Source organism: Lissotriton vulgaris, chromosome 2_1 (genome assembly GCF_964263255.1).
Source record: "Lissotriton vulgaris chromosome 2_1, aLisVul1.2, whole genome shotgun sequence".
In the NCBI taxonomy this organism is placed as follows: Eukaryota; Metazoa; Chordata; class Amphibia; order Caudata; family Salamandridae; genus Lissotriton; species Lissotriton vulgaris.
In genome coordinates this window covers 2,026,983,617-2,027,009,150 of record NC_141687.1, presented here as the reverse complement: position 1 = coordinate 2,027,009,150, position 25,534 = coordinate 2,026,983,617, and the positions used below count along the sequence as shown (strand labels likewise).

Below are 25,534 nucleotides of genomic sequence, written 5' to 3'. Positions count from 1 at the left end.
CGCTCACACTGTTTGCCCCTAGCAAGCCTTTGTACTATTTCCCAAAACGTTTGGAACAAGTAGTTGTTAAAATTGGTTTATTCGTACATAAATAATGAGCCGATTGGAGCGCAACCACCCGTATGAGAGTCCCAAAGCAATTGCCACAGGGAGCCTTTGCCTGGAATCTTTCATGCAGAAGAATTTCAGAGTGCTGTGACAATGATCATTCGGTGCCACAGTAAAACACAACACCTTAAACATATAACCCTAACAGTGAATCATAAAGCAGCATAACATAGTCAGTCTTAACTAACCATAGCATATAACATGCTCGTGCACGGGCTCTTCGAGCCAAGCTAAACCACTGGCCGACTCTCCTTGTTTGCTCGGGCACTAAATTAGGAAGCCCCTGATAATGGCGTCATCTGCTAGTACTTTCCTCATAACCCAACCCCAGTGCCCCAGCTTTCCTCAAACCACAATACTTGATACCCAGTACTTGCCTAATACCATGCACCTAGTGCCCCGACCGTCTTTATAAACATTACCCAATTACATCTCCACACCCACTCTGCATTTTATCTCCCTCACCTGATCCCAGTGGCCGCCCTGATATCGCCCCTTTGCCAGGGGGCGCTTGAGCTCCGCCAGCAGGGATCCGTCCTCCTCCGCGCTCAGAAAGTCTCGGAACAGCCGTACACCCCTGGGGAGGAGCAGGGGGGAGTACAGCGGGCAGGAAGGCACTAGCAGAACTGAAGCATTACTACAATATTTCAGATGGCCTCCGAGACCCGGCCTCATCAAGGAGGTGCGGCACAGCCAAACTCGAAACGCAATCCTTATGGCACCGAAAGTACCGGCCATGGGCGCCGCCATCTTCGAAAAGCGCGGAGACGATCGGGACAAGGGGAAGCACACACATACACATACATGGCAATAGTATCGCCAGGAATGTTGCTAAAGAAACTTTTGTAGGCAAGCATGTTCCTATCTCACCTTCTTTCACGTAAAATCTTGCGTTTTCCAATATCGTTTAAAGGGCAAATATAATGTTTGTTTCTTTTGCAAAAGCGTTCTCTCGGAGGGAGTGAGTAGCAGTCACCAGTTACCTTGGTGACGAGCAGACTCTTACGGGTTGCGAGACAGTGTAAACACCGAGAAAGCGCCAGATTCCGAAACTGGAACAGGTTGGCGCACACTTTTTTTCATATTTTTTTTTTTATTTCAAAGATTAATCTTTAAAAATAAACCAGTGGTGCATGCGCACCACAGAGGAGCCGAACGCGAGAATCCGAAGCAGTGGTGCGCGTGCACCACGGAGGAGCGGGGGACGAGGGAGCCTGTTGTCTGTGCAGCTCGCCCATCCTAGGCACAGACGGGAATAGGCGGGACATGCGCCCGCCTTTGCCGAATTACTTTTTTTAATTTTTTTTAAAGCACGCTACAGCCAATGCCAGCCTGCAAAAGCAAAACCACACCCACAAGCGTGTGGTTAGCTTTCTGAAGCCCATTCAAGAGGTCTCGCGCTGCGCACTTCAATGCTAGGCGCGAGACCTAAAAAAGGAAGGAGGACGATATTATTTAATGTAATCTATTTTATTATGTTATTTCTACAATTCATAAAATAGCAAACTTACTTCACCTATTATTAGATATAACGCATATGTGACAGCAACACAAACGTTAGACAGTCTAAAAAGACCCATGAGGAAAATTAAATTTTGGCCATGTTGTGTTCCCTAACGCGTACCCCACCGACTCCATGTACCAGCTTAAAGTGCATGTAACTTCCCTCCTGTGCCAGCTATGAAGACGCAAATACATTTGCGTCCAACGTTAACATGTCCTCTTTCAGATCCACCATGAATGGATTATATAGTCCGTTCCTAAGTATGCTATGCCACCGTCTTTTTGTAGTACACTTTTCATATTTTTCCTGCTCTAGCAAGAGTAGGCCCTGAATTCCTGCCATCTGAACCTCTTTTGTGGCTCCTGACTCTGCCCAGGCTACCTCTGTACTCGTGAACTCTGTCCTACTTTCAGCGCGGCCCCTCGCGCTCAGCTCAAGCCTGCTTTCTGCCAAGACTGACTATAACCTTCGAGTTATCTGTTCCGCTCCCCGAGAATACATTCTTGCCTACTAGATCCTGTAAACATCCTCTCCAGCTGCAGAGCCAAAGGGCCGATCTGTCTTAATGCAAGTAATTCATAGCCTCTGTTGCCATGCTTCCATGGAAGGCCCCGTGCCCCACGCTTCACATGTAGACACTCAGGCGCTTATACACGCATCCACAGTTAGCGTAGAATAGCTTCTGCCCTAGAGACCTTTCCGCCCAGATAGTATAGTTCCTAAACACCAGATATCAGATATGATAGAAATACAAGTTGATCTGACATGCCAGACTTCTGTCTCTTTCCGTTAGTGTAAATGTCAAGTCCCCCGCACCCCGTCAATCACACGTCATGCAGCTGCGCGCGCATCCAAGCTTCCGATTTCTGCTGACATTGCAACATTCTGTTAGCACCACCCCTTGGTGCCACCCACTTGCGTCACCTATCAGTGACGTTTCTAGCACACGCCTCTAGTTCACGCCTAGTTTACGCCTCTTGATGATGTACTAGTACCACGTGTATACTGTTATCTTGTCTTCTCTCAGCTGTTACGCCTCTTACATTGATTCTTATGGTGTAAATCAAGTATATAAGCTATGTATTATCAATAAAACTCAGCGCTCTATCCCTTCTGACACCCCTGTGGTGGTCAGAACATGATATCCTGATTCCTTTAGGAGGAATAAAACCCTTAGAAACTCTAGCACCACGGACTCTGTTTTCTTTCATTCTGATTGAGTTATCATTGATTAAGTACTTACCTGCATAGAAATTAAGAGAGTAAATTAATTATTTACGTCATTTTGGCGCCCGAATAGGGACCCCTCCCCCACCTCACGCGCCGGTTGGTGCGTTGCGAACTCTGTCCCCTGCCATCAGTTAGACGGAACACACGTGTACTGGCAGGATTTCCTGCATCTCCCTCTGACCCACGGAGGTGACGAAGACTGCGATCAGTGCCCAGACGAGGCGGTGAGGAGTGCGGAGGATCCCGACCAGAGCCCAGCCGAAAGAAGCAAGGTCCGAGGTGTGAAGAGGCCCACCAGTTTTCCAAAGTTTTCCGAAGTTTTCCGAAGTTTTCCGAAGTTCCGAGTCGAGTCCAGTCGAGTTTTCCGAGGCCTTCTGTTTTCCGTGCTTCCCGGTGAGTACCATTGCTGGGTCGTATCTAGACGGGTTTGGGTACGCAAGTCCGGTCTGCACTGTTTTTAGGCAGTGTATCTGTACTGTTTAGCAGTATATCAAGTATTCCGAATTTCTGCACTGTTACATCAGTGTATCCGTACTGTTGAGCAGTACATCCAGTATAGGGGGGTAGTCATCTATGTCTTCAATGTTTTTATGTGATTAATGTTGTGGTATGAATGTGACTGTTTAAATGTGTATTATTGTGTTTCTTGTATCAACTAGCTGTAAACTCGTATTTAAGGAATAAAGATCTAGCGTTCAGTAATAAGTAAGCAAGATGCCGTTCTTCAACAAGTTAAAACAGATAGGAACTAGGAAAGGGTTACTGGAGGAAGAAATTCCTATTCCCCCTAGGGACACTCCAGGCAATTTTATGTATCAGAAACATGGCATAGATGCCATATTATATCTAGATTTATGGGCCGATTATACCAAGCACCTAGACGAAAGACACAGATGGCCTGTTACCGGAACGTGGGATGCCGAGTGCATCATGAGGGTAGAAGAAGCATTATGGAAAAAGAAAGCTAGACAATCTCAGAAGGACGCCATAGAATTTTGGCGTAAGGAATCACGTAAGCGTGCTGACAAAGCACTCCGTAGAGAAGATAGACTTAAAGAATAAGATAAAGAACAAGAAAATGAATTAGTTACTGAAGGGATCCGAGTAAAAACAGAACAAATAGACCGTGCCCGAAATAATCTTGTAAACGGCATGTATCTTGCAGCAGATGGCACATCTGAAACTGAATCAGAGATACCGAAAAACTTACCGACACCATTAGTTCCAACTAAAGTAATGCATAAAACTACTAAAGACATATTCCTAAATTCATATCTAGAGGATGTAGCACCAGCTTATACCAATCTGCCTGTTCGTGCCCTGCCTACTGACAGGGATGGGGGTGGCACTGCGCCCCCAGATAATGTCCCGCCGGTACCACGACAGACCTCCTCTGTTCCGCCAGCTCCGCCACTTCCCGTACTTAAGACAGACCTACCGAAACCAGTCCTACCTGATCTCACTAAACGACAAATTCAGACTCAGATCCAGACTCCGCGGAGAGATAATGCTCAAGCATCCGCCTCAGGAGGTGCGACAGCGGGTCTACAGACCCCGCCACCGACACACAGATTGCATTTAAGGGACACGCAGAATCCTTTCCAGTCCCCCTACTCATCCCGGCTTGACGCATTCAAAGAGAAGATGTCAGTTTGCAGATATGATCCAGTACCCGGAAAAGACGATTTAATGATATTAGCATCACTTCGATTAAGATCTGCCACCGATAACTTGCTATGCTATGTAGGAATGCAGGAAATTCTCGACAGACTATATAAGTTCATACAGACAGGGAAAGACCCCGACAGTGTCAAAGCTGCCATGCATAAACAGAAAGTTGACATTCAAGCACAGATATTACGATTTTTCATAAATTGTGTAATAAGAGAACGAGACAGGCCCGGGACAGATCAAAGTGAATTAGACGCACTAAACAAGTGGGGTCAAAATATAGCCGACGGAAAGCATGATAAGGGGGCTTGCATAGCCAGTATGTCCCAGAAAATTAGAAAGGCAGTATTGACTGCACACCAGGAAGAGAATGATAAAACTTCCTCCGAGGAGGAAGATGAACATGAAGCATCAGGAAAATCTACAGATATTATAGCATATGTAGGTAGGGGAGCCTACCTTAGGAAAGGTGTCCGTCCAGAAAGCAAGAGAGTCTTTCTCTCTGAGTTAACAAACCCGAATTCTTCTGAACATCAGTTCCAGGAAACTGATAAAAGGCTTCGAGACCGAATGGGGTACCATGTACTCAATTCTATGGATGAACAGGAATTAGCCCGGTCAGCTGTATTATGGGCCGAGAACTCAGACATGTATAATGATGACACGTTAGTGCAGACATTCTTGAACCTTTCCCCGGAAGAGCAGAAAATAGCAGGGACACAAGGTGTCTCCTTCGAAGCTACAATTCAGTGTTCAGCAAGTTGTGTACTTGGGTCACTTGCTGTCCAAAGTGGGGAGACAGCTCACTCCCGATCGCATTCAGTTAATTGTAAACATGCCACGACCCCAGACACAAAAGGAAGTGCGGGCCTTCATAGGCCTCACCTCGTACTGCAGACAATGGATTCCTCAATATGCATTTCTAGCTAAACCACTCATTCAGTTAACGACCCAGGAGGCAGCGACTTCGACTGTCCTCCCTTGGACTCAGGAACATACACAAGCCTTTGAGGAATTAAAGAAAGCTTTATGCCAAGCACCAGTTTTAGCAACACCATGTTACAGCAAACCGTTTACACTTTTTGTTACAGAACGTGACGGTACAGCGTTGTCTGTCCTCACTCAAGATCAAGCAGGTTCACATAAGCCTTGCGCTTATTTTTCAAGCACATTGGATTCAGTAGCACAGGCACTCCCTGCATGTTTAAAATCAGTAGCAGCAACAGCGTTAGCAATCAGACAAAGCGACTCAATTGTTATAGGTCATCAGTTAACAGTACAAGTCCCACATTCTGTAGAGGTTCTGTTAAACAGAACCCAGACTCCACACTTGACTATAGCACGACTGACAGGTTACGAATTGACATTATTCCAGCCACACATAGAAATCAGACGCTGCAGTATCTTGAACCCAGCGACATTGTTACCTACAGTTATGACAGATCCAGCTCCACATGATTGTATAGAGATCATTAATGCAGTAACAAAGCCCCGACGAGATTTAACAGATGTTCCATTGACAAATCCAGACCTGACACTTTATGTGGATGGTTCATGCATGAGAACAAGTACAGGAGAGTTAGTGGCCGCGTATGCAGTGACCACTGAAACTGAAGTTAAAGAGACACATCGTATTGATACACTGTCTGCTCAAGCGGCAGAGCTCATCGCTCTGACCCGAGCCTGTATTCTAGCCAAGAACAGAAATGTTAACATATACACTGATTCCCGTTATGCGTTCGGAGTCGTACACGACTTCGGCATGCTCTGGCAAGAAAGAGGTTTCCTGACCTCTCATGGTACAAAGATACAACATGGTCCTCTCATTCAAGCACTGTTAGAAGCAATACATCTGCCTTCAGCCATATCCGTCATGAAGTGTAAAGCACATACTAAAGCCACAGATTCTGTTTCCCAGGGTAACGACCTGGCAGATCAAACAGCAAAACATACAGCACTGACTCACACTCAGACAACTGACACGACAAAGACAACAGATCCGACAAACTGTATGACAGTCAGAGATCCCACACTAGATGTTATTGACATTCAGACACATGCTACTGCAGACGAAATAAAGAAATGGATCGAACTAGGAGGGATCCAGACAGATCAAGGTTGGATGACGAAGGGAAAATCTACATGGTTTCTCCCTGACTCTATGGTTCAAGTCATGATAAATACAGCACATAGTCCTGCCCACCTAGGAGAGAAAGCAATGCTGGACAGTTTACAAAATCTCTGGAACAATAAACACTTACGAGCAGCAGCAAAACAGAAAGTGCGTACTTGCATGATCTGTTGTCAGTTTAATCCAGGTAAAAGCGTCCCTGTAGAGCAAGGTGGATTTCATCCTCCCGATTACCCTTTTGAAGTCCTCCAGATGGATTATATCCAGATGGACCGTTGTCGAGGATTTAAATATGTTCTCGTAGTTGTCTGTGCTCTGTCCCGCTGGACCGAAGCATACCCAGTCCCAGATTACACTGCTCCGACCACTGCCAAACAGTTGGTTCGTGAATTCTTCCCACGATACGGCCTGCCTCGTGTCGTGTACTCAGATAACGGTCAGCCATTCTCATCCGAATTAATGAAACAAGTTTCCTTGTTACTGGGATATCAGTGGAAGTTCCATTGTGTCCGACATCCAGAAGCAGCAGGCCTTGTAGAAAGGCATAATCAGACATTAAAGATCCGCCTTGCCAAAATATGTCAGGAAAAAGGGGTCGACTGGATAGTCGCCCTGCCAGTGGCACTATTCTATATGAGAATGGTCGCCCATTCGAGATCAGGGCTATCCCCGTACGAGGTGGTCTTTGGCAGACCACCGAATATGTGGGGGACGCCCATTCCTAAAAAGATTACTGATGTTGATTCTAATATGTTGACAGATTACCTTGCCTCCTTGATGTCTGCACTCCAATCATGTCGTTCACAGGTTGCCGCAGCCTTCCCTGACAACACTGATGTGAAGCCGCATGACGTCCGTCCCGGGGATGTTGTCCTAGTTCGCAACTTCGACAGGAAAAGTCCGTTGGAGCCCCGCTGGAAGTCTCCGAAGACCGTTCTTCTTACCACAAAGACCGCAGTCAAATTGGAAGGCAGAAAGGGGTGGGTCCACCTAAGCCATATCAAAACATTCCCAGGACTGAAACCGGAACAAGACACACCCACCCCCACCAAAGACTGTGTTACCAAAGACTTTACCGAATCCAAACGAGAAAAAACTCCTCAAGAACAATACCGCATGAAATTACGATCTAGCAAGTCAGACAGTTTAATTGTTTAAGTCCTCCCCTAGGTGAATCGGTTAAATAGTTTCTGACATGTATCCCCTAGATCGAGTTAGAGAGAGAGAAGCAAAGAAAAGTACATATTGCAAATCACTCCGTAGTCACTGTATAGTGACACTAATAATTATGTTTATTCTCAGTGTTTTAATTATTATTGCTAGCATCTTATTACCTATCTACTATCCTATTTTCAAGCGTGAACAATCTGCTTACAATGTCTCTGCTGAACACACTTTTAGTGAGTTACCTCCTCATGAGCTTTCCTACAGACTCGCGCTGCGCAACAATACATTCATTAGTATGTTACATCATTCTCATCAAACTAACAATGCTACAAATTGCTGGATATGTGGCCGACTCCCTCCCTACCAGAATTACAAGGGAGCCCTGCCTTTCTTTCCGTACCCGTTCTCTCACAATGGCTCCTGTGGAGCATGGTTTAAGATAATTAATTCTTTAGATCCCGATATTGCTGTTTTCGATGGGGGTTGGGTTTGGGGAAACCTGAACTTGGTCCTACTAGACGTCTGTTACCCAGATAAGGAGGGACTCCCCACTAGAATAGGAACTGATCTAGAAAATGAAGTGTATGGATTAGGTAATTATACAATTAGCCTTATGATTCTTACTGTCGAATCCGAAGCCACACCCGTTCTACCTATTATGTCAGTACTGCCAGTCACTGGTGAATTATGTATCAAGAAGAAAGGTTCAATACACTTAGGTCATAGTAAATGCACTACTGTGGTCGAATTCAGTGATGATGGAAAATCATCTTTCAAAGCTATCAGTCATTCTTACTTTGTTTGTGGTCATACCGCATACATTCGTCTACCTCCAGATTGGGATGGTACCTGTTACATTGCATTCCTTCTGCCACCTGTTTTTCTAGCTCCTCCTGATTACCATAGAAATAGCAATCTAGTAAAGAATAGACCCAGAAGAGATGTCCCACTTGTCGACTACACAGAAACGGCATGGGAACAGTACACTGACTTTAATAAAGGATTCTTTTTCTTTTTAGGACCTGTTCAGAATAGTAAATTAATACGCAGATTAACTAGAACACTTGAAGCTGTAGTAAATGAAACTACCTCCGCCTTAGGTAACTTAACAGAAGAGCAGTCCGCTATGCGGGTTGTTGTCCTTCAGAATCGTCTTGTAATTGACGTCATCTTGGCAGATAGAGGTGGAGCCTGTAAGGTCATCGGGTCAAGCTGCTGTGTTTTCATTCCACAAAATGCACCATCTGTATATCAAGCTATCACCCGTCTCCATAAAATTGCAAATCAGATACATCAGAATCCAGGCACCTGGACTTGGTCCGGTTGGTTCTGGACAACGTTAACAGCTTGGGGATGGAAGATCCTATCCTTCCTAGGCATTGGCCTAGTCCTAGTATTCAGTTGCTGCCTGTGCCTGCAGTGTGGGCCAGCGATTTGTGGACTGTGTGCCACCTCTTGCATCGAACATTCTAGTTTTCACTCAAAACGTAACCGAAAGAAAGAAGAACAAATGATGTTGCAAGAACAGACTGATCGATTCATGAGGATCGATATTTCATGAAGGGTCCGTAGGGAACAAGGAGGGAATGAGGAAAATTAAATTTTGGCCATGTTGTGTTCCCTAACGCGTACCCCACCGACTCCATGTACCAGCTTAAAGTGCATGTAACTTCCCTCCTGTGCCAGCTATGAAGACGCAAATACATTTGCGTCCAACGTTAACATGTCCTCTTTCAGATCCACCATGAATGGATTATATAGTCCGTTCCTAAGTATGCTATGCCACCGTCTTTTTGTAGTACACTTTTCATATTTTTCCTGCTCTAGCAAGAGTAGGCCCTGAATTCCTGCCATCTGAACCTCTTTTGTGGCTCCTGACTCTGCCCAGGCTACCTCTGTACTCGTGAACTCTGTCCTACTTTCAGCGCGGCCCCTCGCGCTCAGCTCAAGCCTGCTTTCTGCCAAGACTGACTATAACCTTCGAGTTATCTGTTCCGCTCCCCGAGAATACATTCTTGCCTACTAGATCCTGTAAACATCCTCTCCAGCTGCAGAGCCAAAGGGCCGATCTGTCTTAATGCAAGTAATTCATAGCCTCTGTTGCCATGCTTCCATGGAAGGCCCCGTGCCCCACGCTTCACATGTAGACACTCAGGCGCTTATACACGCATCCACAGTTAGCGTAGAATAGCTTCTGCCCTAGAGACCTTTCCGCCCAGATAGTATAGTTCCTAAACACCAGATATCAGATATGATAGAAATACAAGTTGATCTGACATGCCAGACTTCTGTCTCTTTCCGTTAGTGTAAATGTCAAGTCCCCCGCACCCCGTCAATCACACGTCATGCAGCTGCGCGCGCATCCAAGCTTCCGATTTCTGCTGACATTGCAACATTCTGTTAGCACCACCCCTTGGTGCCACCCACTTGCGTCACCTATCAGTGACGTTTCTAGCACACGCCTCTAGTTCACGCCTAGTTTACGCCTCTTGATGATGTACTAGTACCACGTGTATACTGTTATCTTGTCTTCTCTCAGCTGTTACGCCTCTTACATTGATTCTTATGGTGTAAATCAAGTATATAAGCTATGTATTATCAATAAAACTCAGCGCTCTATCCCTTCTGACACCCCTGTGGTGGTCAGAACATGATATCCTGATTCCTTTAGGAGGAATAAAACCCTTAGAAACTCTAGCACCACGGACTCTGTTTTCTTTCATTCTGATTGAGTTATCATTGATTAAGTACTTACCTGCATAGAAATTAAGAGAGTAAATTAATTATTTACGTCACCCAGAGAGGCCATAAGAACTGTTTTTCAAAGGCGATTGCTGTGAGAAAAAGATGTTGTCTTCATCACAAAATGCGTCTTCGGAGATACAGCTGATGTGGTCTTTATCAACACCTCAGGATGGTTATCAGAACGCGTGCGGGTCACACTTTTCAATAGTTGGTGCTAGTAAGGTGAAAAAACGCTTATTAACACATATCTATCTTACCCCATTTATCAATGATACTTCAAATAACGGCCAGCAGATAAACCTCTTTTTCTGATCAATGCAAAAACATTTTCATAAATATATGTTCGAGGCATATAAGCTGCAGATTACACACTGTTCATAGATCGCCACCTAGTGTTGGGCCCGGATGTCTGCAGTTGTTTTTGTCCTGAAAAGCCTTTGGAAGTCATAGGATTAGGTGACTCCTCCTTTGGACAATAGTGCGCATGAGCATCGGCTCCATCCTTAGATTATTTTTTTCCGCCACCAGGCACGGATGTGTTTCCTGCTCTCCGTGTTGGAACCGATTTTCCTTCGGCGCGCAATCCTCACCAGCTTTGACGGTATTGTTTCGAACGCGTTTCCAATCGACTCTTTAAATCTTAATTCTTCGATTCCGGTTGTCGACGAAGGCCTCCGAGCCTACCTAGGCCTCATCTTCCAGCTCATGGAAAGGACGCCATTTAAAAAGTGTCCTCAATGTGGGTCGAAGTTTCCCCACACCGATCTCCATGAGGTGTGTAACCTTTGCCGAGCACGGGGCCAGAGACTGTTCCGCTTGTACCTCTTTCCGCTCCAAGAAGACGATCCTGACTGACAGCAGGATCATGGCGTCGACAGTAACTCTGAGGCTGAAGATTCAGATGTCAAGGACATCACTCCGGCACAGAGGGTCGTAAGTAAGAACGTCGACCCAACCCTTCCTCGACACCTTCTAAAAAGGCTACGGTCATACCCTTGCCCTCGGGCCCTGGTGCACACCGAGACACTGCTTCCCATGCCCCGCCTTCGTGCTCCGCAAAGAAGCCTAATAAGCCTTTAGGCGACTCGGGTTCGAGTCAGCCTACCCCTAGTGACGGCGCACACCTACCGCCACCGAAAAAGAAAGCATCGTCTTCCTCCACGCCAGCTGCTTCCATATCTAAGCACTTGGCGGCGAAGACTAGCACTGGCTCCTCGGCACCAAAAACACACTCAGAACTGAGCAAGAAATTGCCACCCGACTCCCAAGCTCCGGAGGTGAAAAAAACCCTGGGAGCCGACAAAACAATCAGAGCCGAAAAAACCATTGTATCCGAGAAAACCACTGGAGCCTAAAAAGACAAATGTTCCACCGGCTAAAGACACTGCCAAAGAACATGTTTCAAAGCCGAAAGATCCTCACAGCTCGACGCCGAAAAAGCCCTTGGCACCAAAGATCTACCTCCCACGGAGGACTTGTTCCATCCAGACACTACACGAAAGACTCAGGTTAAAGATCCAAAAACTGGTCGACTAACTCTTAGGTCTAAAAAACGACCATTAGACGCGCCTGCACCGGATCCTCATCCAAAGAAAAAGGACATTGCAACCTCTCCTTTAGCGACACAAGACAACATATATCCCTCCAGGCCGTCCCCACCAGAGGACACTATGGGGTTTAACCAACTACTGCATATGGTTGCCCAATACCATGGGGTTGACCTACATACTGACCCAGTAGAAGAAGACTTCCTCCTCAATACCTTTGACAATGCACAAAGGTCCATTTCGATTTTACCCATGCTTAAAGGTGTTAAGCACGCGCCAGAAGTCTTTAAAGACCCAGTTAGGGCTCGAATCATCAACCTCCGAATTGAGAAAACATATAAGGCTTCCCCGTCAGATCCAGCCTACATTAAAAGGCCTGCACCATTAGACTCAATTGTAGTCTCTAATGCACGCAAAAGAGCAAATTCACAGACATCAGGCGAGGCTCCCCCACCAGATAAAGAATCTAAGCTCCTTGATGCATCAGGTAAAAGAACAGCATCACAGGCAGCAAACATTTGGCGTATTGCCAATACCCAAGCATTACTGGCAAGATACGACAGAGCACATTATGATGAATTATAATAAATAATGCAGCACCTTCAGATAAATACAAAAACAGGGCTCATGAACTTATACAAGAGGGTAAAAACATCACCAATACCTCTATTCGTTGTGCACTAGATGCAGCAGATACTGCTTCAAGGGCAATTAATACCAGTGTCCTGTTGCGTAGACATGCTTGGCTACGCATTTCAGGTTTTAAACCTGAAGTACAAAGTGCCATCTTCACCCAACCCTTTGAGCAACACTTATTTGGGCCTAATGTGGACGTATCTCTCGAAAAAATAAAAAAAGATACAGACACAGCTAAATCTATGGGCAGTCGCAAGCTCCCAGACGCTCCTTTCGTCGCTCATCTTACAGAGGCACCACCAGAGGATACTCCTCAGACAGTCCCTCTACTCCTTACAAAGCCCCTACACAATCCACCTACAGTAGGGGCTACCAAAGAGGTGGTTACAGAGGTAACAACAATAAGGGCAGAGGCAAAACCAACAACTCCCGCTCTGCCTCCACCCCTGCCCAATGACTTCCCTCCTCTTCCCTAACACATTCCACCCCAGTTGGGGGAAGACTACAACAATTCCTACCAGTGATACCGTGCCTTGAGAGGTATCAACCTGAGAACACTTGGCAGCCTGCACAGCAAACCCCTAAGAATCCTACACTCTGTAAACTGTAAACTTGCAGATTTATATAGCGTGAATTGTTGCCCGGAGGCGTCCAAGCGCTAGGATAACCAGAACCTACTGTTGAGCAGAGGAAGGGAGACTGGCAGTTAGTGAGGGATGTGAACAGGAAGGTCTTTAATTGTTTACGAAACACAGTGAGGTTAGGGTTGGCTCTGAGATGGAGTGGTAGAGTGTTCCAGGTCTTAGACGCGTTGTATGCGAACGTCCTTCCGCCAGATCTAGATCTTTTTATTCTTGGTACCACTGCCAAGAAGGTCTGGCTGGAACAAAGACTTCGGTTAGGGGTGTAATGAGTGACCAGATCGCGGGTAATGCTGGGGCCTGTGTCCCAGAAGGCTTGATGGGCTATGCATAATGCTTTAAACAGAACTCTCTGCCGAATCGGTAGCCAATGAAGGCTAGTCAGTCCGGCCCTCACTGAGTGTCTACGGGGGATTTTGAGCAGTAGGCGCGCTGCGCAGTTCTGCACAATCTGCAGCCTGCATAGGGTGTACTCTGGGGCGCCGAGGTAGAGTACGTTATTGAAATCAAGGCGTGAGTGTATGAGACCTTGTATAGCTACCTGTTTGGCTTACATGGGAAGGAGGGGGAATATTTTATTTAGCATCCTCATGATGCCAAAGCAGGTGGCTGAAAGTTTTGTGGCTTGAACATTGAAGGACAGAGATCTGTCCATCCACACTCCGAGGCTCTTGATGTTATTTTTGGGGGGTGGGGGGGACCTTGACAGAGGGGCCACAGAGAGGGGGGAGGCCACGATCTGAAGGGCCTAGGAGCATCAGCTCGGTTTTGTCCCCGTTCAACTTAAGGGATGATGAAGACATCCAGGTCTTCACTTCCTCCAGGCATTCTCTAAGCCCGCCTGGCGCAGGTCGGTTTGCCTCCTGCGCCAGTGAGACCACCAGCTGCGTGTCGTCCGCGCACACGCTCTGCTGATGAGGAACAATAATTCCGAAACACCGGTGTCCAGAGTTGGTGCTGCAAACTTGCTAAAACACACGAATCTTCGAAATAGCGCACACGCTACAAAGACTGCATCTACCGTGATGCTCCTGGGGTTCACCCGCTGGTGGGTGGAGTCTGAGTGCGACCCTAGACTTTTCAGTTGAATTGGCTCCCTCGAGCTATGAGCTGACGAGCTCGGATCACGCACCCACGCGCCTTGAGAGGTATCAACCTGAGAACACTTGGCAGCCTGCAGAGCAAACCCCTAAGAATCCTACACTCTGCTGATGAGGAACAAAAATTCCGAAACACCGGTGTCCAGAGTTGGTGCTGCAACCTTGCTAGAACACACAAATCTTCGAAATAGCACACACGCTACAAAGACTGCATGTACCGTGATGCTCCTGGGGTTCACCCGCTGGTGGGTGGAGTCGGAGTGCGACCCTAGACTTTTCGCATCTTAAAGCATATTCTCAGGGAAGCCTTGGCGAAAAAGGATGGTTTTCAGTTTCTTACTAAATTTGAACTGGCTCCTGCTGGTGCGAGAGTCCTAGCTGCCAAGGTGTCAAAATGCTATGTGTGACATTTCCATAATTTCAGAGTAATTATGAGTGACATTTCAACGACTATGAGTGACACTTTCTTGGGATCAAAATCAAGCAATGAAGACGAGGCGAAACATATAAATATCAATAATGACACCCATTTGAGCAACAGGAAATCTAGGAAGATCTTAAAAGTACTGCAAAGCACAATAAACTGAAGGAAGGGCACTAACCAAGACAGACTGTGAGACTGCAGTTCTTAACAGAGGAGGGCAGGCACTGCTGGTCAGAAGATGATCTCATTGATCAGGTCATTCATGACCTGTGCGCTAGCCTTAAAAGCAAATTGTTTAGCATAGCAAGTGCAACTAGGAGATTATACCTTGCCCCAGTATTGGAACTTTCATAGACTCCCATGCTTTGTATCATTCCCTGTCGTCGGAATGGGAGCCTCGGTAAATAAAAAATACAATAGTAGTAAGCACAAAAGTGAAAAAAAGGCCTAGGCCTCATCTCATTTTGTAGCTTATCCACCTCTTTTTGTAAAAGGGACCAAATTCTTGCAATAACCAATCAGAGCAGCCTCACTGTCAGAAGACAAAACTCCCTCTCGAGTCTTCATTTTTTGTAACCAGGTCAGAAGACGGCCTTCTCTGTCCCTCAAGGTTTTAGTTGAGAAGGTCCTGCAAATCTTGCACTCTGTGGCGTTGTGGGCCGGGTACAAACAATATATGCAATCTTCATGTTTGTCCTCCACAAACAGCCTCTTCTTCGGACAGGTAGCACAAGCTCTAAACCGTGCCTTCTTTTCCTTGTCAGACATAGTGAAAAAATGAAGTAAAGTTGAGATAAAGTGAAGAAAATTGAGCAGAGCTCAATGGAGACTCCCTAGCACAACGTGCGGTAGAAAATCTGAGGCTCTCTCAGGAAGGTTCTACGTGGTGAGGCTGCTCAGATTGGTTATTGCAAGAATTTGGTCTCTTTTACAAAAAGAGGTGGATAAGCTACAAAATGAGATGAAGCCTAGGCCCTTTTTTCACTTTTGTGCTTACTACTATGGTATTTTTTATTTACCGAGGCTCCCGTTCCGACGACGGGGAATGATACAAAGCATGGGAATCTATGAAAGTTAGCAATACTGGGGAACCAAAGTTACAGGTAAGTAACTTGTTTTCATCACTCAGTGATGGGCGTAATCGATTGCTAATGCAATAAGGTGAAAAAGAATGTTGGAAAGCACCAGCGCAAAACCTGGTGGTGTTTCGCTCTAAACAAGTGGTAGTGCAAGAAATACAAATTGCACAGCCAGTCTTTTCTTAGTTTTAAAGACATACTTCAGCATTCATGTCGCTATTTTATCGGATCACTAATGAAGAAACCAAACCACCAACAATGGTATTTTACATGGTCAATGATGCAGAAACCACATCACACCACTTTGAATCGGAAACTCTAGGTATTTGTATCTCTGTGGGACACATGCATAGCACCAACATGGCGGCCTTGTGCCCCTTCACTGATTCCATGTGTAAAATACACTCCCATTCAAATCTGGCCCTGGACCACTGTGCGTATTGTCAGCCAATAAAATGCGGAGCCATCTGATTTTCAACAGTTCATAATCCGGTAAATGGGGTGGGGATTGTCCATTATATTATTCTTTCCTTGCTTTAACTGTGTACTCCGACTTTAAAAGTAGCGTACATCTATAATGACACATGAAGCTGGTATTGACATTTAGAAAACAAACGGCCGACACGTGGTGCAGCACTAATCACAAATGAAAGAATAAATGCTAAAGTAGATTTTTTTTATCACTCGCTTTTCCTAATGGCGGCCTGCATCGCAGGCAACTGACTCCTTCTCTCAGCTGAGACACTTTGCATATGCGTAACAAAGCATTTCACTGCTGTAATGCGGATTACCATACTGAAATGTGTTCGTCTCACGCCTGATGCGTGATACTTGGCAGGACTGCAGAGTTCATGGGGTAGAAGGGCAGGCTATTCAGTGATGAGCCACATGCACTCCGCATTTTCCTTCCTTTCCTTTTTGTTGAATGATAATCCTGTTGTCAAGTGAAGATCTTCTCAATTTCACAAAATTATCTTCAGTTTAAAGGCGGTGCATATTTAGTGAGCTCCAGAGATAGGCACGTTGAGTTTGAAACGGTCTGCTAGTTTGTCCCATCAGGGACAAATCAATTGCCACTTAGCAAATAAAGTGATGTGTAATGAGTTACTTATGAGGAAGGGTGAACATGGTCAGTTGACACAAATCACATTGTACTCATCTGATTACTAGAGTAACTTTAAAGTCCTTAAATCGTATTTTCAAAGTCAAAAGGCTATTTTTAAGGGTTCTTAGACAAACAGTAATTCATCTCACAATGATATGGACACTACAGTAATAGCCTTGCCAAAAAGGAAGAATACTATCTCTCAGCTTATTTACAGACCTTAACCCCTTCGATGCCGCCGCGATTCCCCTGGTGTGCTGTAAACAGCACGAACAGGGGCGGGCCGTGACGAACCCCAGCCGTCATCAGCACACGAGCACCGTAGTGCATAACGGCTGGGGTTCGTCATGAGCATGGAAGGGGTTAAAGTTTTCACAACAGAAAGCTGCACAAGGATTCACTGACATCATGTAGGAAAAATCCAGAAACAACACGGCAAACCAGCCTGGATCAACAGATAACGAGCACATGACACTGCAACTGGAACACTAGCACAGGATACCCCAAAAAAGCCCTCAAAAGTTTTCAAAGTCAAGCACTGTCATACCTTCAGCACCACCTTAAAAGTCCTTGGCTCCATATCCACTTCCAGTGTCAGAATCGCCATCAAGAAATGATGTAACTTCCTATTCCAAAACCTCTCTACTGAAGAAACTCATTAAACAATGCTTCCTGTCAGCACATTCTCAGCAGCTCTCGAGAGGAAAGTTCAAAATGGGGTGTTGGACCCGGCCTCGTGGCGTGGCCCTCGCTGACCCCCACAAACCCAGAACGACGGACAGAACTGATTTCCGTCCATCCAGGACGATACACGAGACTTCTATATCGGAACTGAAACGACCTCCAGACCGCGTGCCTGCACCCATGCACGTGACCATCAGACTCCATGTTTGGCCAGCCGGCCGCCTTCTTCCCTTACGGCAGCCTCTGGCCGCTCCCGGCTGCAGCTGGGCGTGCGCGTCCGGCACGCCTGACCCGCCCAGGGGGTGAACGACTCACCAAGTACCCAAAACCAAGGTTTCCCTCACACCTCCGGCCCCCTCCAGAGGAACTGGATGTCCTCACACCTCCGAACCATCCCTGGGGGCTGGTTTCGATCGCACCTTTTGGCTTCCTTGCGAGCTGGCTCCAGGCCTTGATGAGCGTCTGGGATTCCCTGGACGCATGGTCCAAAAGCATCAAAGACACAGCCGCCCAGACAATCAGGCGCCTGGCCCTCGGACCTCCGGCCTCCTGCCTCTGAGGGTCCGGACATCAAAGAGCTCCTGGACTATAAGACAGCCTGCCTTCCATCCAGCCGGCAGTTGTATCTTGGACAAGAAAGCCCTGCTGATCTGATCGCGGCTGACCTTGAGGAGAACAGACTCTGACCCCCCGAGCCCTGCTGACGCCGTCGCGGCTCATCCTCGAATCTACGGAACTGAACCATCGGAGCCCTGCTGACGCTGTCGCGGCTCCCTCTCGATGAGTAAGACCTGACCATCGGAGCCCTGCTGACCTAGTTGCGGCCCACTCTTAAGAACGAGAGACATTTGTTACCATCCAAAGCCCTGCGGACGCTGTCGCGGCTCTACCTGCCTACGAGTACGACGGAGTACTCCTGACCAAGCCCTGCTGACCTCGTCGCGGCTTGAAGAACTCTCTGGGCCGGCTGGACCATCGACGCTACCCTCACGACCATCTTGAACAAGAAGTGAGTAGGACAGCAAGTCCCATCGCCAACCCCCGTACCCCCCAGTTCGAGGATTGAGAACTGTGCGCAGGGTGCGTGGCGTGCCAACTGGCCCTCTAAGACTGTCCCGCTTCCCCCTTCCCTTGTGCCGAAACTTTCGCGATCCCTCGATCGCTGTGTATGGCTCCTTATTTTTATGCTGATAAAGTTCATACTCGATAAAGATTCACGGTGTGGTGTCTGTTCGTAAGTGTGGTGTGTCGACAGTGTGTACGATCAGTCCTCCCCGGCGGGGACTCCCCCTCGATAAGACTCGGCAGTAATTGTGGGAGAGGAGGTCTTGGGTGGTTAGGAGAGTCATCTTGACCCCTGGGGTCACCGCCTTCCAACATGGGGGAATGTGTGGTTGGGTAGATTATCCACCAGAGAGAACTTACCTAATGTAAGTAACCTGTTCATCTAGTCAACCCTTAAAACATCAAACATTTTGTCTGTTTCTCTTCTGCAACTCTTTATGTGAATGATTATGAAAGCTAACCTTGATAAAGTTTGAAATTAAAAGAATTGATGGTTGTTTTTCTACTAAGCATTCAGTGGCAGGATGGTCTATCAGAGACATTCAATAATTTTAACTTTACTAATTTTAATTCTTAGTAATGAAAAGTGGCTTTGGAGTTCCAGATTAACTGATTGTTTTACAGCTGTTTCAGTGAAATTTCTCCTCACATTTTCAGTATCTGGTGAAGGAATTTTTAAATTGTCCAGGATGCAAAGTGCTGTGACTGATAAGCTTACATTGGCCTTTTAAAAATTGTCCAGGATGCAAAGTGCTGTGACTGATAAGCTTACATTGGCCTTTTAATCTTATGTATAATTCTGCAGTTTATCGTAAGTGGAATCAGATTTCATTTTAAGCTTGCTGATAAAATTCTTAAACCTTTTTTTTCTTAGGCACAAATGCATCTGCATTTGACCAGCTTGTACTGACCCTAGCATGGGATAGAGTGGATATTGCCAAAAATCATGTTTTTGTGTATGGCCAACAGTGGCTGGTACGTATAAATAATGAAAGCAGCTTTTTTTTAATAGTTCATTATATATTTTAATGTGACACATGTTTTCATTTATGTGTGTGTTGATTATCCATGTCACTTGTTCACATTGCACACTAATGCTAGTTATTTTAAACTTTTTTTCTTACTATGCTTCTCTCTTAATAAATGGGTTTATGTGGGCTAAAAGTTCGGGGAGGTGGAGGGGATAACACGAGGGGATATTGATAGCCAACCGTCAAAAAAAGCTAGTTACTGATTAAATAGTTAAAAGCAGTATATTTAAAATTGCCATTATTGACAGGATTCTGAATAATTAATACACTTTATTTAAAAGGTCACATAGCCTGGAAGGTGTAATCTAGATCCCTGGGACACCGGATGATTTTTAAAATAAGGATACCTACAGAAGTTTCATCTGAACTAATTTAAGACTGGAGTTGAGGTTGTTTGATTTATCACACTTTTGTCCCTTACCATGAGTCATTCATGCAACACTTTTACCCCCCCCCTCCCAATAACTTTAAATACTAGAATATCACAATTGCCCAATTTTGCATATGTTGTTGTTAAATTGCTGTAGTAGCAAACTCTTTTTGGTTTACTATTCGTTTCCAATACATCATTATATTAAATTATCAGTCAGTTTAGTTTGGTTGTGCATTAGCAAAGAGTTGGAAGTCCTATTTTTAACTTCTATTTCTGTGACCGTGCTAGATAATTTATTTGTGAACTATGAAATGCAAGATTATTCTATAGTTACCAGACAATTGTATATTAAGAATACCTGCTCTTTATTAACTTTTTTTCTGTGTCCTGTGCGTGACTTTGAGTATCAGAATTGACACGGTGAAGACCCTGAGATTCCAACGCCCAAACCATCTTCTGCTGATTCCTGTTAATAAGAATCTTGTGTGGCTACTAAATAATGTTTGTGTTGTAAAATCTATTGGCTTAATTCCTTTATAATGATGATTTCGTTCTTAAGGAGTACAAGAAACAAGACAAACTATAAATTCTTTCTTCCTTTTCATTTGTCTATTGTCCTTCTCACCTTTATTCCAATTTGATTGAAGATCATATGGCTAGCAGGCCATTCTTGAAAACTGGTCTAAATTATGCTTTTCCAACTGTCATATTCGTTTCTGTTTTTCTATCTCACTGATTGGTGGATAAATGCTTCTCTGATGTATACTTCTAACTGCAGATTTCTCGGCTTTAGAATATTCCCCATGTGCCAGAGTAGGTCCAGATGTTTTTCATAGCAGTGCTCACATGCATCACTAGGTTGCATGAAATGACTCTGCAGTAAAGCGTTCCATCCCTAAAGTGATGGAGCGTCACCCCTATGTGCTGTTGTCTGTTTCCTTTGTTTCATCACTTCATACAAGGATCCAGAGCGCCACTCCATTTTTGTTGTGGTTGAGGACATTCAGTAAGTCCAGTTCCAAATTAAAGAAGATGCATAAGAATTCGAAGCAGGACTCCACCTAATCCTGGCACTCTCTATGCAAAGAAAAGTCAGGAGGGCATCAACGTGCCAATCAATTTCACGCTCAATTACGGAGCCGGTTTCACAGCATGTCCTTGTGTCCCAAATTTCCCAGGCCGCAATGCTACAGCAGGTCAAGGCCTTTAGAGAGACCAAACTGAGTATTTTTGGAATTCTTCTTCTTCCCTCTGGCGCGCCTTGTGGTGCCAAGATCTACTCTGGTTCCTATTCCACAGACAGCAGTCCTGATGTTGCAGGTGCCAAAGGTCAAGCCTCTGCCCACTCTGGTGTCACCCCTTGAGCTAAATCTGCTACGACCCCGACCAAGGTTGTGGCTTCATCCCCTTTTGGCACAGATTTTGATCAACCTGTTACTGATGATGGGGATGATTTACCCCCACAATCTGATGATGACCGTATCTATGTGGACTTGCTGGAGGCCATTGGGGTGGATACTTTCCCTAACTTAGGGTTTGTTTTATCCCATGAGCCCCTCAGTAGAGGAGAGTGCATCATTTGCTGTGGTGATTAAATGTGCAGCTGATGTCTTTGACCTGAACCCTCCATTAGTTGAAGTCAAGTCAAATGTCTTTACTGATATTTTGCACCATTGGCCAACCTCATCTGAGCCCTAACTCTCATTTATTGAAGGACTGACTGACACCGTTTTGAGCACTTGGGCGAACAGCTGATAGCCACAGACCAGCTCCAGACGACCTGGACTTTATTACGCAGCACCTGACTCATGAGAGTTTGGCGGTCAAGCTTTAACAGCAGAGTCCATCATTATGTGTTCCCCACAACTCCTCCTGACAGTGAGTCAAGAAGGATGGGGGCATTAGAAAGTTGATGTTCTCCTAACCAGTTTGGCGTTGAAGTCCGTTAGTGTAGTCTGCTTACTACGCGTTATATGCATGCCCTCTCGGACATGGCCAGCAAGATCTTGCAGATAGTCTTAGAGGAATTTTGGGCCCCTTCAACTCCACCCATCTTGGCCAGTATGCAGCAAAATCTGTCATTAGGTCTGGCCTAGATAGGAGTGATTGCCTTAGTGCAGTGGGCCCTAGTGTGGTGCTCTGACACCACACATGGATTCTATCCACTTGCTTTTTTGGGGACATGCAAGCATCTCTAATATGTATGCCTTTTGATGGACCTCGACTGTTTGTCTGAAAGGCTGATTCATCCTTCAAACACTTCAAATAAATCTGAGCCACGCTAGTTTCTTGGGCCTCCTAACCTCTCTTTGATAGTTTCCTTAGTGTGTTCGACCCTTTCAAGACTACTCTAGAGGGCTGGTATATAGGCACTGCCAGGCCCAGCCACCATACAACAGCCACCCCATTCTATTTGTAGCAGATGATGGGGATCAAGCAAACTCTGAGCAGGTCACCAGGGGCAGCATTCCACTCAGTCCTCTGCCTCAGCGGCACGAGCTTCCAAGGTGCTTTAGTTTGCCCGTAGCAGCACACAGCCTACGAGCGGAAGAGAGGATCAACATTTTTTTTTCTAAAGTGGCAACCCACTACATTCGCCCTTGAATTCCTTTCCAACCCACCTTAACTTCCTCCCACATCATAGTGTCTTCTAGATGGGCACCTATCCTTTAAAAAAAAAAATGTATAACCGTCTTTAAGAGTTCTGCGGTAAAACATTGCATAGCATAGTACAGCATTCAATTCACATTCAAGTACGCCACAGTAACACGCTTCAAACCCAAACTGAGGTGACAGCACTAAATCGGATGTATATGCTGTTGTAGTCCCTCCATTTTCCACGTTTCAAAGTATGCTTCTCTGGGCAATCACAGGCCTAATAATTGGCGTCTCCTGGTGCGCACACCAGTCCACTCCTGCATGCCAACCTCTAACAATCGGCGGTTGTTTTTTCTTCCAGACATGGGCCAGATCTCGTTTGGCAACAAACATGCCGTCCCTAGGAGGGCACGCTCTGCCCTTGGGGCCCCCCACCTCATCCATCAGCCCTAATAGTGCAAAACGGGCCATTCAATGCAGGGGGGGAGTTAAGACTGCAGACAACTTATGACTCACCTCACACCAAAAAGGCTTCAAGAACGGGTATTACCAGGCAACATGGGAGAAATCAGCCACAGGGAGTACCCAGCTTGCGCACATAGCCTGCGCATCATCGCATACATGCTGTAGGTGTCTCGTAGTGCCGGGACACTTTCGAGTATCTGTGCGCAACATAAATTAAATTTACATCACATCACGTAGTGAGATATGTGGCATGTGAGTAGTTGAACTGCATCTTTGGCAGCCGTGCATAGACATCCAGTTCCCTGGGTGCCATGCAGGTCTCCCTCCAGTCATCCTTGTCCAGGTCCCCCACCCAGGACTCCCACCTCTGTCTGACCATCTAGAACGTGAATGACTAGGGATCGATAAATTGCTGATGTGGCCCCTTTGCCTAGCCTTCCTGGTAGATTTGAGGGTCTCTAGTTGGCACAGGTAGGTACTTGTGACAAATGGGGACCTTTGCCTCTAGTCATGATAAGGGGATTACACTCCTAAATAACCCCTGCTCACCCCCTTGGTAGCTTGTCGCGAGCAGACAGGCTTATCTCAGAGGCAGTGTGTAAAGAATTTGTGACCACATACAGTAACCCAGTGACAACACTACAGATGGACACCATACAAGGTTTTTATATAAAAAATAAGTATACTTTATATAGATTTACCACAAGACCATAAACAAAAAAATACACAATACTGTTACTTTAAGATGGTAGTTTTAGCTTCGCTTAGTTCAATGCAGTTCTTAAGATGCAACACTTTGCGTCAATGTACCTTTCGATGTGTTGCGCTACCACGACAAGCAATGTTGCAGCGATGGCCATGAGGCAAAGTTCCAGTGCAAAGAAATAAAGACGTGAAGATCTTCCAGATGTGACACGCTTCTCCGGGGATGCGAGAAGTTCTCGGTTCGATGCGTGGACTGAAGCGCGACACCCTTGTTCAGAAGTGCGACGGCAACAGCTTCAGCTGTGACACTCTTCTCCCACGTTTACGTGAAGCTTCCGCACAATGCGACCGCTACAGCGGCGACATCCTTGTTCAGAAATGCGACGGCAGCAGCTCCGACTGCGGCGCGCTTCTCTGGGATGCCAGGTGCTTTCCTCGATGCAGTGCAATGCGACAGTCCCAGCGGCGACACCCTTGTTCAGAAGTGGGACACCAGAAACAGTGACGGCGACGCGCTTCTTCCTCGTTGTAAGACTCTTCTCACGATGCGGTGCAATACGACAACTCCAGCGGCGAAACCCTTGTTCAGAAGTGCGATGGCACGCTTCCTTTTCGTTGCGTCGTGCTTCCAGCTCCTTGCGACACGCAGTCCCTCAGAAGGCCCAAAACAGCAGCAGGCACTTCCATAGAACTCTGGGGAGCTGGGGGTTGAAGTCTGTTGTCCCTGTTGACTTCAGCAGGAGGCAAGCTCTTTTCCAAGCTTTTGGAGATCCTTTACAAGTTGAAAACAAAGTTCCTTTCTCCTTCCTTTGGCAGTAAGGCAACCACTGCAGGCCAATCCCCCAAGCTGCTCTTCAGCTTAGGAGCAGTCTCTCCTCAGTTTCTTCAGGTTCCTCTCCTCAGTAAAGGTTTCTTCTTGTAGTCCAAAAGTGATCTAAGTTCGTGGGATCAGGGTCCCAATACTTATACACCAAAATCATTTGTTCTTTGAGGGGAGAGGGGCCTTTGCCCAGTCCAAGCCAGTTCTGAAGAACTCTGTTTACCAGACTTCTCCTTTCCTTTCACAGTGCGGGGCAGAAACATCAGACGCCCCACAGGAGGTGGAGCCAGCACTGTGGAAGGAAAGTACAGCCCTGGAGCACTTTGTTGGCAGGACTCCTTCTCACCCCAGGAGGTGGAGCTAGCATTGTGGAAGGCAGGCACAGCCCTATTCAAGATTCAGGGGCAACTCCTCCCTCCCATCTAGATGCAGATCTCTCTATTTACCACTCGGCTGACTCATCCTGTCTCTTGGAATCCCCCTGCCCTGTCACTCATAAACTCCAGACAAGGAATACACAACCTAGCAGAGGCAGGCTTGAAAGGTTGGACAAGAAAATACCTACTTTCTAAAAGTGGTATTTTCAAACACAGTATGTTAAAATAAACTTCACTAAAAGATGTATTTTATCATTCTGAGTCCAGGCATACTAAACTCGAATTTCTATCATGTTCTCTGAGTCAATTAGGATTATAAAATGTATTA

At 46.0% G+C, this 25,534-nt stretch overlaps 1 protein-coding gene across 1 annotated transcript in view; it reads left to right on the top strand.

The window, feature by feature from the left end:
• The window catches only part of LOC147733678 (transient receptor potential cation channel subfamily M member 7-like), a 1,990,815-nt gene that overhangs the window by 599,200 nt on the left and 1,366,081 nt on the right, over positions 1 to 25,534 (top strand). The window contains exon 11 of the mRNA XM_086958252.1: positions 19,712 to 19,812. Within this exon, the coding sequence (XP_086814378.1) occupies positions 19,712 to 19,812 (101 nt within the window). The remainder of the gene's footprint in view (positions 1 to 19,711; positions 19,813 to 25,534) is intronic.